The sequence below is a fragment of the Grampus griseus genome, assembly GCF_964374135.1.
Source record: "Grampus griseus genome assembly, chromosome: 3".
Taxonomy (NCBI): domain Eukaryota; kingdom Metazoa; phylum Chordata; class Mammalia; order Artiodactyla; family Delphinidae; genus Grampus; species Grampus griseus.
Window position 1 is genome coordinate 66,313,868 of NC_139019.1, and position 15,048 is coordinate 66,328,915.

The 15,048-nt window shown below is 34.6% G+C and overlaps 1 protein-coding gene across 2 annotated transcripts in view; it reads right to left on the reverse strand.

The window, feature by feature from the left end:
- EDIL3 (EGF like repeats and discoidin domains 3) overlaps window positions 1-15,048 on the reverse strand; it is a gene marked incomplete at both ends in the record, with an annotated part of 427,613 nt that overhangs the window by 31,492 nt on the left and 381,073 nt on the right. For both annotated transcript variants that reach the window (XM_082652203.1, XM_082652202.1), the window contains one exon: window positions 10,640-10,795. In XM_082652203.1, the coding sequence (XP_082508329.1) occupies window positions 10,640-10,795 (156 nt within the window). The remainder of the gene's footprint in view (window positions 1-10,639; window positions 10,796-15,048) is intronic.

Genomic DNA, 15,048 nt, shown 5'->3' on the forward strand with positions numbered 1-15,048 from the left:
CATCAGCAGGAAGGACAGCATGCCCTGTGGCATCTGTAATTACTCTTGGATTTGAATATATCCTCCAGTACAGATTTGGAGGCTTTATTAATGAGGGTTGTTATGCTGCTGTTTCTCTTTTTCACACTGATGTTGAGAAAAAAAAGAAGAGAAGGACCAGGAATTATTTTTTTTCTATTGGAGAGTCACGAACTTTTTGAAATGGACATCTATGTGCGACTTCTTTCCTAGAGTTGTTTTATCAAATGATACATTGGGTAGATGATATTTTGATTCTTCAAAACAAGCTGACTGAATCAGTTTTTCCACCTTTCCTGAGCTCCTTATTAGACTGGGAGTTCTTTGAGCCACTATGTCATATTCAGACTCCCCACTGCCCCTGCCCCATACATCTAGCATAGAGTAGACAGCAACTGCTGGACACACATGTCACATTCTCCTAGATGCTTTCCCACATAATCTGTGTTCCTAACTACTTAAATCTATTTAAATTTAAAATTTGTTTAAAGCTAATACCTGTTTACTTTCTGATGTTCATAAGAGAATTGGCAAACATATTAAAATCTAAACTTACTTTTGCAAACACTGATTCATATATTGACTTCCACTGACAAATTAGAGGCCAACCAAAGTCCTGAAGAATTATAATATAATAAATTCCACTCACACTAGAAAAATACAAAACTACCTTTAGTTTCAAAAGCTTAATTTGAGTTTTGCTATCAATTAGAATCATCTTTCCCACACTTACTTATTATTTAAATTAGCTGGGATTTCTATAAATATTTAAATTCCCAGTTCCTCCCCAGAGAGTCTGAAGCAGGGCCCAGAAATCTATATTTCTTTCTTTCTTTTTCTTTAAATATTTATTTATTTATTTGGCTGCATTGGGTCTTAGTTGAAGCATGCAGGATCTTTCACTGCAGCACATGGGCTTAGTTGCCCTGCAGCATGTGGGATCTTAGTTCCCCAACCAGGGATCAAACCTGTGTTCCCTGCATTGGAAGGCAGATTCTCAACCACTGGACCACCAGGAAAGTCCCTGTATTTCTTAACTAGCTCCCCCATCAGTCTGTTACGATCAGACAATTTTGGTAACCACTGAATTAGAGAGTTCCAAGATGTTGCAGAATAGTTCTTGATGAATATGTGGAATTCATCTTTTTAAGAACCAATAAGAAACAGGGTTTGGGATTTTCTTTTACAGAAAACCCAGAGTAAAGTTGTAATTTTTTGACTTATGCTTTTAAAAAACCTGGGTAATTTCAGAGGGAGAGACAAAATAGACTATTACCAGCATTTTTTCTCTTTTCCCAAAGAAGAAAGCTCCCATGGTGTAAACTCAGGTTTACTTAAACACCATGACATTATGACTAATATACTGGTTAAGAAAACCTATTTTCATTTCTAATTTTTCCATATAAGTACTTTTCCTGAAATTTATTATTGTTTTACTTTGGCTTCTAACCTTAAAAAGTAAATGCAGAAAGTGTCTGTCAAATTTTGCAATTTTCCTGCTAACTACAGTGAAACAGCTTGAAGAGTATAAAATGTCACTTTCATGAGAGCAAAGGAACATTTGGCTTTTAAATAAAAGTGTATCTGAATCCATGTTGTAGAGAAATATAAAAGTTAGTTAAATGTTAGAAAATATTGTAGACTAGAAAGAGAAAAATAAGAATGCAGGGATTGTATTCAGACAGTATCATCACATGCTCAATAACAAAATAATTAATGTGGAATTTTGTCCAAAAATAGAATACTAAAGTAAATTACAATTCTTATGAAAGCTTGGAGAGAGTAATGAGAAAGTGACATCTCAATGAAGAGAACAAGGCACCTTTTTTTCTGCAAGTAACTTCTGGTGTGTATGTACACATACACACACACATATGTACATGTGCATTCATACATATGTTTAGATACTCCTATGTATTTATATAATTTTTCCCTGTCATTGCTTTCTTGACATTAACCTTGTTTCTGGATCTACTGATACATTAGACTTCCACATCCATAACCCCAAACTCAATTAAAACAATTAAAGCAGTCAATAAATACAAAAAGGCATAAAAAAGCAGTTAGAAAACTCTGTGAGAGGGCAGACAGCAGAAGCAAGAAGAACTACAATTTTGCAGCCTGTGGAACGAAAACCACATTCACAGAAAGTGAGACAAAATGAAAAGGCAGAGGACTATGTACCAGATGAAGGAACAAGATAAAACCCCAGAAAAACAACTAAATGAAGTGGAGATAGGCAACCTTCCAGAAAAAGAATTCAGAATAATGAAAATGAAGATGATCCAGGACCTCAGAAAAAGAATGGAGACAAAGATCAAGAAGATGCAAGAAATGTTTAACAAAGAGCTAGAAGAATTAAAGAACAAACACCTAGAAGAATTAAAGAACAAACAAACAGAGATGAACAATACAATAACTGAAATGAAAAATACACTAGAAGGAATCAATAGCAGAATAACAGAGGCAGAAGAACGGATAAGAGAACTAGAAGACAGAATGGTGGAATTCACTGCCGTGGAACAGAATAAAGAAAAAAGAATGAAAAGAAATGAATACAGCCAAAGAGACCTCTGGCACAACATTAAATGCAACAATATTCACATTATAGGGGTCCCAGAAGGAGAAGAGAGAGAGAAAGGACCCAAGAAAATATTTGAAGAGATTATAGTCAAAAATTTCCCTAACATGGAAAGGAAAATTGCCACCCAAGTCCAGGAAGCTCAGAGAGTCCTGGGCAGGATAAACCCAAGGAGAAACATGCCAAGACACACAGTAATCAAATTGACAAAAATTAAAGACAAAGAAAAATTATTAAAAGCAACAAGGGAAAAACGACAAATAACATATAAGGGAACTCCCATAAGGTTAACAGCTGATTTCTCAGCAGAAACTCTACAAGCCAGAAGGGAGTGGTATGATATATTTAAAGTGTTGAAGGGGAAGAACGTACAACCAAGATTACTCTACCTGGCAAGGATCTCATTCACATTTGACAGAGAAATCAAAAGCTTTACAGACAAGCAAAACCTAAGAGAATTTAGCACCAGCTCTACAACAAATGCTAAATGAGCTTCTCTAGGAAACACAAGAGAAGAAAAGGACCTACAAAAACAAACCCGAAACAATTAAGAAAATGGTAATAGGAACATACATATCTATAATTACCATAAATTTGAATGGATTAAATGCTCCAACCAAAAGAAACAGGCTTGCTGAATGGCTACAAAAACAAGACCCATCTATATGCTGTCTACAAGAGACCCACTTCAGATCCAGGGAAACATACAGACTGAAAGTGAGGGGATGGAAAAAGATATTCCAGGCAAATGGAAATCAAAAGAAAGCTGGAGTAACAATACTCATATCAGACAAAATAGACTTTAAGATAAAGACTGTTACAAGAGACAAGGAAGGACACAACATAGGGATCAAGGGATCAATCCAAGAAGAAGATATAACAATTATGAATATATATGTACTCAACATAGGAGCACCTCAATACGTAAGGCAAATGCTAACAGCTATAAAAGAGGAAATTGACAGTAACACAATAATAGTGAGGGACTTTAACCTCTCACTTACGCCGATGGACAGATCACCCAGACAGAAAATTAATAAGGAAACACAAGCTTTAAATGACACAATAGACCAGGTAGATTTAATTGATATTTATAAGACATTCCATTCGAAAACAACAGATTACACTTTCTTCTCAAGTGTACGTGGAACATTCTCCAGGACAGATCACATCTTGGGTCACAAATCAAGCCTCAGAAAATTTAAGAAAATTGAAATCATATCAAGCATCTTTTCCGACCACAAAGCTATGAGATTAGAAATCAATTACAGGAAAAAAAAAACGTAAAAAACACAAACACATGGAAGCTAAACAATACATTACTAAATAACCAAGAGATCACTGAAGGAATCAAAGAGGAAATCAAAAACAACTTAGAGAAAAATGACAATGAAAACACGATGATCCAAAACCTATGGGATGCAGCAAAAGCAGTTCTAAGAGGGAAGTTTATAGCAGTACAACCATACCTCAAGAAACAAGAAAAATTTCAAATAACAATCTAACCTTACACCTAAAGCAATTAAAGAAGAACAAAAAACCCCCAAAGTTAGCAGAAGGAAAGAAATCATAAAGTTCAGATCAGAAATAAATGAAAAAGAAATGAAGGAAACAATAGCAATGATCAATGAAACTAAAAGCTGGTTATTTGAGAAGATAAAATTGATAAACCATTAGGCAGACTCATCAAGAAATCAACATAAATCAGAATTAGAAATGAAAAGGAGAAGTTACAATGGACACTGCAGAAATACAAAGGATCATAAGAGACTACTACAAGCAACTATATGCCAATAAAATGGACAACCTGGAAGAAACGGACAAATTCTTAGAAACGTATAACCTTACAAGACTGAACCAGGAAGAAATAGAAAATATGAACAGACCAATCACAAGTAACGAAAATGAAACTGTGATTAAAAATCTTCCAACAAACAAAAGTCCAGGACCAGATGGCTTCACAGGTGAATTCTATCAAACATATAGAGAAGAGCTAACACCTATCCTTCTCAAACTCTTCCAAAACCTGCAGAGGAAGGAACAATCCCAAGCTCATTCTATGAGGCCACCATCACCCTGATACCAGAACCAGACAGAGATACTACAAAAAAAATTACAGGCCAATAACACTGATGAATATAGATGCAAAAATCCTCAACAAAATACTAGCAAACAGAATCCAACAACACATTAAAAGGATCATACATCATGATCAAGTGGGATTTATCCCAGGGATGCAAGGATTCTTCAATACACGCAAATCAATCAATGTGATACACCATATTAACACATTGAAGAAGAAAAAATTATGATTTTCTCAATAGATGAAGAAAAAGCTTTTGACAAAATTCAACAGCCATTTATGATAAAAACTCTCCAGAAAGTGGGCATAGAGGGAACCTACCTCAACATAATAAAGGCCATATACGACAAACCCACAGCAAATATCATTCTCAATGGTGAAAAACTGAAAGCATTCCCTTGAAGATCAGGAACAAGACAAGGATGTCCACTCTCACCACTATTATTCAACATAGTTTTGGAAGTCCTAGCCATGGCAATCAGAGAAGAAAAAGAAATAAAACGAATACAAATTGGAAAAGAAGAAGTAAAACTGTCAGTGTTTGCAGATGACATGATACTATACATAGAGAATCCTAAAGATGCCACCAGAAAACTACTAGAGCTAATCAATGAATCTGGTAAAGTTGCAGGATACAAAATGAATGCACGGAAATCTCTTGCATTCCTATACACTAACAATGAAAGATTACAAAGAGAAATTAAGGAAACAATCCCATTCACCATTGCAACAAAAAGAATAAAATACCTAGGAATAAACCTACCTAAGGAGGTAAAAGACCTGTACTCAGAAAACTATAAGACACTGATGAAAGAAATCAAAGATGACACAGATGGAGGGATATATCATGTTCTTGGATTGGAAAATATTGTGAAATATTACTATACTACCCAAAGCAATCAGATTGCAGATTCAATGCAATCCCTATCAAATTACCAATGGCAGCTTTTATAGAACTAGAAGCAAAAAATTTAAAGTTTGTATGGAGACACAAAAGACCCCAAATAGCCAAAGCAATCTTGAGGGAAAAAAACAGAGCTGGAGGAATCAGACTCCCCGACTTCAGACTATACTACAAAGCTACAGTCATCAAGACAATATGGTACTGGCACATAAACAGAAATATAGATCAATGCAACAGGAAAGAAAGCCCAGAGATAAACCCACACATCTATGGTCAACTAATCTATGACAAAGGAAGCAAGGACATACAATGGAGAAAAGACAGCATCTTCAGTAAGTGGTGCTGGGAAAACTGGACAGCTACATGTAAAAGAATGAAATTAGAACACTCCCTAACACCATACACAAAAATAAACTCAAAATGGATTACAGACCTAAATGTAAGACCCGACACCATAAAACTCTTAGAGGAAAACATAGGAAGAACACTCTATGACATAAATCACAGCAAGATCTTTTTTGATCCAACTCCTAGAGTAATGGAAATAAAAACAAAAATAAACAAATGGGACCTAATGAAACTTCAAAGCTTTTGCACAGCAAAGGAGACGATAAACAAGACAAAAAGACAACCCTCAGAATGCGAGAAAATATTTGCAAACAAATCACTGGGCAAAGCATTAATCCCCAAATATATAAACAGCTCATGCAGCTCAATATTAAACAGACAAAAAACCCAATCAAAAAATGGGGAGAAGACCTAAATAGACATTTCACCAAGGAAGACATACAGATGGTCAAGAGGCACATGAAAAGCTGCTCAACATCACTAATTATTAGAGAAATGCAAATCAAAACTGCAATGACGTAACACCTCACAGCAGTTAGAATGGGCATCACCAAAAAAATCTACAAACAATAAATGCTGGAGAGGGTGTGGAGAAAAGGGAACCCTCTTGCACTGTTGGTGGGAATGTAAATTGATACAGCCACTATGGAGAACAGTATGGACATTCCTTAAAAAACTAAAAATAGAATTACCATATGACCCAGCAATCCCACTACTGGGCATATACCCAGAGAAAACCATAATTCCAAATGACACATGCACACCTATGTTCACTGCAGCACTATTTACAATAGCCAGGTCGTGGAAACAACCAAAATGCCCATCGACAGACAAATGGATAAAGAAGGCGTGGTACATATATACAATGGAATATTACTCGGCCATAAAAAGGAACGAAATTGGGTCATTTGTAGAGAGGTGGATGGAGACTGTCATACAGAGTGAAGTAAGTCAGAAAGAGAAAAACAAATGTATGTTAACGCATATATGTGGAATCTAGAAAAATAATACAGATGAACCAGTTTGCAAGGCAGAAATGGAGACGCAGTTGTAGAGGACAAATATATGGGCACCAAGGGGGAAAGTGGTGGGGGGTGGGGGTTGTGGTGGGATGCACTGGACATATATACACTAATTATGTATAAATAGATAACTAATAAGAGCCTGCTGTATAAAAAATAAATAAAATAAAATTCAGAGAAAAAAAAAATCATGAGGAAACAGATGAAACCACGCTGTGAGACTTGTGCAAGACATCTGGCCTAGACTCTTAAAAATGTCCATGCTTTGGAAGAAAAAAATGACAAGAGAATTACTCTAAAGGAGACTAAAGAGATATGATAAATACATCACGTGAATCTTAACTGGATGCTCAATCAAAAACAGAAAGCTCCAAAGGGCATTTGGAGGACATTGGGTGTTTAAAAAAAAAATGAAAGAAAAGAAAACTTTGTAAATATTTCATTTTGAAATTTGCATATATGAAACATCTCACAGGCATACATTTTGCCCTGAAACACTCAATTCATTTATTATATTTATTTCCATGAAAGCTTGTAGTTGAATTACACTTTTAAATATTGAAGACTTTTTTTCCCTTGTGGAAAGCAACCACGGAAAACAAGACACAAATGATACTAAGAATGAATAGAAGATGGCTTATTCAACTTTAGAAAAATTAATTAATGAGTTGTGTAGGACTTCTCGAAAGAAGAGCACTTCTATAAAGAATATATGAAATTATACCTAAATTCCTAGTAATAATAGTAATAACAACAAAGCACAATAATTACTTGTGTATATTTATAAACATATATTTTGATTGGGATATATATGTGTATATATGTGTGTGTGTGTGTGTGTGTGTGTGTGTGTGTGTAAAATGCCTGTATTTCCAACTGCTGAAAGAACTCATGGAATCCATTTTCTCATTTATTTTATAAAATTCCCTTCTCTGTAGGAATGGAGATGTTTATGTCCTGCATTTCCTTCAAAGTATTTCTTTATTATAATAGCAACTGCAGCATTCTATGTATTGTTTATTGGTGTTAGTTGTTTCCTTTGGTAATAAATAGTAAACTTATTAAGGCTTTTCTTCAATGTACCAAACTAATTATAATATTAAAAACAGACTGGCTAAATTTAATTTTAAAACTACCAGTTATATTGACTGAGTTTAGCCAACTGTCATATTTATAATTCTAAAATGGTTTATTTTTTCAGAAATTTTACATTGGATAGATGACATGACTTACTGTCTCACATGAGGAATCTGGCTTACATCCTTTACACTGAACATGTCAGTTTACTCTCATGACTTTCCAACTTGCCTAGTGGGAGTTTTTTTCTTTCTTTACAATAAGACTTATTTCGGGAATGGCAAAATCATGTGTTATAGTAAGTGTGGCTCTTAAGTACATGGATTTATAACTATAATCTATTTTGCTTGTGCTTATGGAGGTATGTTTCTGGGGCTCTACATTAATTTGAAGGTAGACTCGATAAGTTTAAAATGTATATTATAAAACCTAAAGCAGTGACTAAAATAACAAAAAAAAGTTATAGCAAGTAAGTCAACAAATGAAGCACAATGGAATAACTAAAAAATTCAATTAATTCAAAAGAAGGCTGAAAATAGGAAAAAATGAAAGGAAAGGTGAGACATATAGCAAATAAATAGCAAGATGATAGATTTATACCCAATTACTTCAATACTCATATAAATATAAATGGTCTAAGTGCTCCAGTTAAAAGCAGAGATAGTTGAATTGGAAAAAAGGAAACAACTATATGCTGCATAGAAAAAGTGCATTTTAAATATAAAGTAGAAATAGTTAGAAGTAAAAGGATGGAGAAAACATATACCAATGTAGTACTAATCAAAAGAAATCTAGAGTACCTCTATGAATAGCAGCAAAGTAGGTTTCAGAGCAAAACTACCACCAGGAATAAAGAAGGTCATTTTCTAATGATAAAAGAGTTTTTTGATTAAGAGGACATTACAACCCTAATCATTCATATGTCTTTCAACAGACTTTCAAAATACATGAAGCAAATACCAATAACTGCCAGGAGAAATAGAGAAATCAATGGTTAGAGTTGGAGATTTCCACATTGCTCTCTCTGGAATTTTTAGTACAAGTAACTGGAAAATCAGGGAGGATACAGAAAACCTGAACAACACTATCTAATCACTTGGCCAACTTGACACAAAGGTTTTATGTACATTTCAGACTGAGATAATGAAATAAAATGCATAAATAACAATGTCCAGTCTATCAATTAGGGAAATTTTAAAAATGATTCACAAATAATCATTAAATCATATGCTTAATATAAATGGAGACAAGAAGTATTTCACCAGCACAATGGTTTACACTTCTTCCCTAAATCAACTTATATAAGGATTTAAATATTACAAATGTGCTTTTCAGTGAATATTGTACATGGATTATAGATGAGAATACTTATCTTAAAATTAATTTCAAGAACTGTATAATTTATGAAGTTTAGAAAATTTCATCTTATGGAATATATTTGCATTCTTTACACATCAAAATGCCTACTGTAAAAGGTGAAAACAAGAACTGAAATAGTTATTTGCTATAAATCATAGCAGATACTTGTCTACAGCTAAAAAAATTTGAAGACATTGTTACAAAATACCCAATATTCATTCAATCTAAGAAGCCACTGATTATAAAACATGCCATTATTTTACATTCTTCTAGAAAATAGTAAGGGCTATTAGATTGTGACATTGAGATACACCAATTTCTGAGATGTTAAAACGCAAAATGTGTGTGTGTTCTGAGATGTTAAGTGAATATGTCTGTCCTGAGATGATAATGGGCATATTCTAAGACATTAAAAGTTAAAGACTTGTGGTTTTGTAATCTTAACCTAAAACACATCTCCCCTAAAATAAATTTTGTGTGAACTGAAATCATACTTTATAGTCTCATTGAAATAGTCACTCCAGTCTCGGTATTTCTGGGAAAATTAAATTCTCTACCTTGCATACTTGAAGAAAGAAAGATATTCCCAACCTTTCTATTGGTTAATAATACAACAACAGTAAGGAAATAAAGGCATTACATAAAATGGAAAAATCATTATTAACTCAGAAATGCTTAACATGTATGAAGGTGTATTATATTTTCCCCCAAATCACTGAAATAAGAGATTACGTTTCTACTGATGTCTTCAGAAAGGTACAGTTCTTTGCATAGAGTCTAAGCAACAAATTCAATTTCATTAATCTAAGGCCATATTTTAACATCTGATCCAATTAGTTATTGATATTACCCTTGAACACTTTCATTCTCCAGAATCCCACAGACATTCAGACCAGTAGCTACCAGTAGATACAAAGATGTTCAACATAGTAAGAACTTTTAGGAAAACAATTAGAGATCGTATGGTGTAGAAGGTTAAGTGCATCAATATATACTGATCATTATAATATTAAAACCGAGATTTTACAGGTCAAATTCATTAATCCATGAATTAAAACACAATCAAGGAAACTGAGCTAAGAAACATCCCTATTTTAATTTCAATGAACTAATATAATCACCAAATCTGTTCACTTCTATAATTATAATTCTACAATTCCTAATTATCAAAATAATCAAGGAATAAAAAATGTTAAACAATTTGATCCTCTACTTCTGTATGTCATCAAACCACCAGAATGACTTACCTTATCTTTTCTTTGCTTTTCATCCTGGTATACTGTCCAGTGTTCCCCATCATTGCTGTAAGCTAGTTTGTAGGAGCCTACAAACTGCACATGACCAAAATCTTTAGCTCCTTGTGTAATAATGCCAGTCACTTTGGTAGGGACCAGAAGATCCACCTACAAAAAGGAAAAGACATAATTCAAATGCCACGATAGAGTCCATTATAAATTTGCAGTTCTTTTGAACTCAGGAGATTAAGAAATACATATGCTAAAGCCAAAAACCCACTTGATTATTTGTATTTTGAAATAGAAGACTGAGTCTATTATTGGCTTGTGATTTTGATTATGCCACTGGGCAAACCTGGCTGAAAATCTGAACAACCATTTTGAGCATTTTAAAATAAAGTGGCGGTCTTTTCAGTCTACCAATCAATTTTATATTAAACTGACTCATCTAGCATGTGGTTTTTGTGTAATTGAGATAGTACAGAACTGGCAAGGCTGATCTTCTTGAGACTGATCATCATCTCCCAGAGTCTGTGCTTATAAATTAATTTTCTGACTTTATTGGTCAATTTTATAGTAATAAAAATTATAGCTGTGTACATATCAGGAACAAAAAAATCTGATGTTTCCTAATTAAGCATTAAAAAGTCAACCCTGTTTCCATGAATTTTAATCAGTTCATTTATATATAATTGAGTAATAGTAATCATTGGCCAATGAAAATCATCTTTCAGAAAACTACAACCCTAAAACTGTTGAGGAGGAAGTCAAGTATTCTTTAAAAATGAGAGACAATTAAAATATGCATCCATGACTTGTGGGATCTGTGCTCACAATGTGCTCATTGTTGCAATATATATATTAAAGGGCGTAAGACCCACAGTGATTTAGTAAGCATTAAATTCATCAACTGCAACACTGAAATGCAAAATATAGGAATGATTTTCGTCAAAGAAGAATACATAACATTGAATAGTTTAGTATTTCCCCTCTTTGTTCTCTAACTCATGCATCTTTTCTTATATCTTATGATGCTAATTAAAAGAAAAATTATAGGAAACTTTGTTTTCCATGTGGACAATTCTTATTAAGACCTTTACCATTTGTTGTACTAATGTTCCTTGATCTATAGCTTCCTCTCTCCTCCCACAATAGCCACCTACTTCTTCCTACTTCCTATGACTAAGTGCACTGCTACATCCTTGATCTTATCATCTTCAACTGTCATGATCTCATGTGTGACCTTAGTGGCTTTCAACCACTATGACCTTTTGTTTCTATTTCAGGTTCTCCATCCTGAGAGATGTTTGTAACAAATAGACAGTCATGGGTCAGATGCAGGCCATCAATGAGAAGAGGGGTCTAGGGAGACTGCATTGAATAGACCATATTAAGTGACAAAGATGCTCATCAATAAAGATATGAAAAAGTTCCCAATGTTTCATGGCATAGGATTATATTTCTTAAAAAATTCACATGGGCTTTTTGCCCTCTTTTTGTAACATTCATCAAAGACATTAGGCTCAAGCTGGACAATGGATTAAGACAGAAAACCACCCTTAATGCTTTATTAAAACATTGTAGAAAGTTTATAAAAAGTTATAAAAATATAGTGTTGTTACTACTTTCCAAACACGTATTATGTCACTTAAAATATCTTGCGTGTCCAGCGGCAATGCAGGATGGCAAAATTATGATATCCTGGGAAGGAAACTGTTGCTGCCTCACATAATGCTAAATGCTTTGTGGTATGTCTTCAGTGACTCCTCTTAATACTCTTTTCTGGTAGGATATCATCTCCACTTTAGAGGGAACAGTTGCTAGGGAGGTAACATAACATGACATGTAACACAAAGATCAATAGTCAGTAAAGGGAGGATCCCAGATTCAAATCCATGTCTTTCTGATTCAAAGTTCCGCATATGGATTCTCACTCAATGATTTCTTCCCATTCTTTGTGACTATTTCAGAAATTTCTGAAGAATCTCAAAGCTTTCTCACCACACTCATCAAATGTATAGCCACTGTAAGCTCCAAACAAAAGCAATCCAGGCTTTACAGTATTATGAGAGCCCTGTCTTTAAACATGAATTTCCTCTCTGTTCTTTAGCTGTCTGGGCTTAAAAATATGGATTGCTGTTGCTGTACTAAATCCAAGTCTAATTGTGCAAAAACGTCTAGGCCTAGCCACTGGTCTTCAAAGTGCTCTTAATGTTGCTGACACTCAATAAATGGAAAAAAAGTCTTACAGTACTCTGAGTCACTGTGTTGTCATCAAGGCTGTAAACATACAGGCACTCAAACTGACACCAAGAATACCTCCAGTGGATTCTTCAGTGCCTAAATGTCTATGAGTCCTAAGCTAAGATGATGCAGTGAGGAGCCTTGGAGCATCTCTCTTTCAGTGGCATTTCTTAAAGTCAGGGTTTCCTGCTGGGTGGAGATGTTTTCTCCTTAAGTTGTGTGTCTTGGCTCTTTCTAACAGATCTGTTTTTCTCCCACTTTAACAGCTCCCATTCTCCAGCTTTTTTTTTTGATCCAGAAATGTTTTTCTTTTTTGTTCCAGTTAAGTCAACTCCTTGATTTAAATAGTCAGCAATCTGTTTCAAGCTGGATTTGGTCCTAAAATTTGCTACATTATAAACTTAGAACACCAGGCCTAAGCAAGCCTTCTTTCAGTATAAAAATAATCAGCATCCCACACTTAACATGAGGTTGTTACAACAGGGATGTACAGATCTCACTCTGCAACACACTGGAAGGACACATCACTCTCATGTTCATCATGCAGGATGATCCCAGAAAAGCCCACTCTTCTGGACCTATGCCTACCCCTGGCCCAGGACCACTCTGTCCTCTTGCAGATTTTCTGAGTTAAAGTTATACTGCAAATATGATTCTGCTATTTTAGACCCTCACATCCCAAGGTTTGGCTCAGATAGAGCAGGTTATTTAGGGCACTAAGCTGGGACATGGGTAGACATTTGGCTTAATGCACTGAACTTCGTGTCAGGATCTGTATTAAAAGTACCCAACATGTAACTGCCCTCAATAAAGGTTTTTCTGGATTAAGCTGGAGCTACTTCCGAAGTATGTTCTGCAGACAAAACCAACCCGTGGCTAAGGATGCTGCAGTGTATCACAGCAGAAAATGCTAGCTGCTTTCCTCTTGTTTTTCTACGTGGCATTACTGGTTAAGGAAACATCATCATAGTTGTACCAACAATTTTTATTGGGAAGGCAACTAGTTGAAAATCCTCTCCAATCTTCAGGAATGTGATTGTGAAAGCCAGCCTATTCTAGTAGAGCTGAATGGTCTGGGTTCACAAACTGGCTTTACCCTTACTAGCTATATGCCTTTGGGCAAGCTACTTTACCTCTCTACAGCTCAATATCCTCATTTGAAAAAATAAGAATAGTCCCTTTATTAGGATTTTAAGGATATTATGAGGATAAGATGAGTTAATATATAAGTGTGTAAAACAATATATAGGAGTATTAAAACTCTGTTAACAATAAAACAATAAATAAATCTGGGGGACAAAATTCAACACCTATTTATGAGAAAAACCCTCCAGAAAGTAGGCATAGAGGGAACTTTCCTCAACATAATAGGGGCCATATATGACAAACCCAGAGCCAACACTGTTCTCAATAGTGAAAAACTGAAAGCATTTCGTCTAAGACCAGGAACAAGACAAGGTTGTCCACTCTCACCACTCTTATTCAACATAGTTTTGAAAGTTTTTCAACATAGTTTTGGAAGTTTTAGCCACAGCAATCAGGGAAGAAAAAGGAATCCAAATCGGAAAAGAAGAATTAAAGCTGTCACTCCTTTGCAGATGACATGATACTATACATAGAAAATCCTAAAGATGCTACCAGAAAACTACTAGAGCCTAATCAATGAAGGTAAAGTTGCAGGATACAAAAGTAATACACAGAAATTTGTTGCATTTCTATATACTAACAACCAAAGATCAGAAAGAGAAATTAAGGAAACAATCCATTTACCATCACATCAAAAAGAATAAAATACTTAGGAATAAACCTACTTAAGGAGGTAAAAGACCTGTACTCTGAAAACTATAAGATGCTGATGAAAGAAATTGAAGATGACACAAACAGATGAAAAGATATACCATGTTCTTGGATTGGAAGAATCAATATTGTGAAAATGACTCTACTCCCAATAAAATCTACATATGCAATGCAATCCCTATCAAATTACCAATGGCATCTTTCACAGACTTAGACCAAAAAATTTTGTGTGGAAACAGAAAAGAGCCCATATAGCCAAAGCAATCCTAAGAAAGAAAAATGGAGGCTGGAGTAATCAGGCTCCCTGACTTCAGACTATACTACAAAGCTACAGTCATCAAAACAGTGTGGTACTGGCAGAGAAAGAGAAATATAGATCA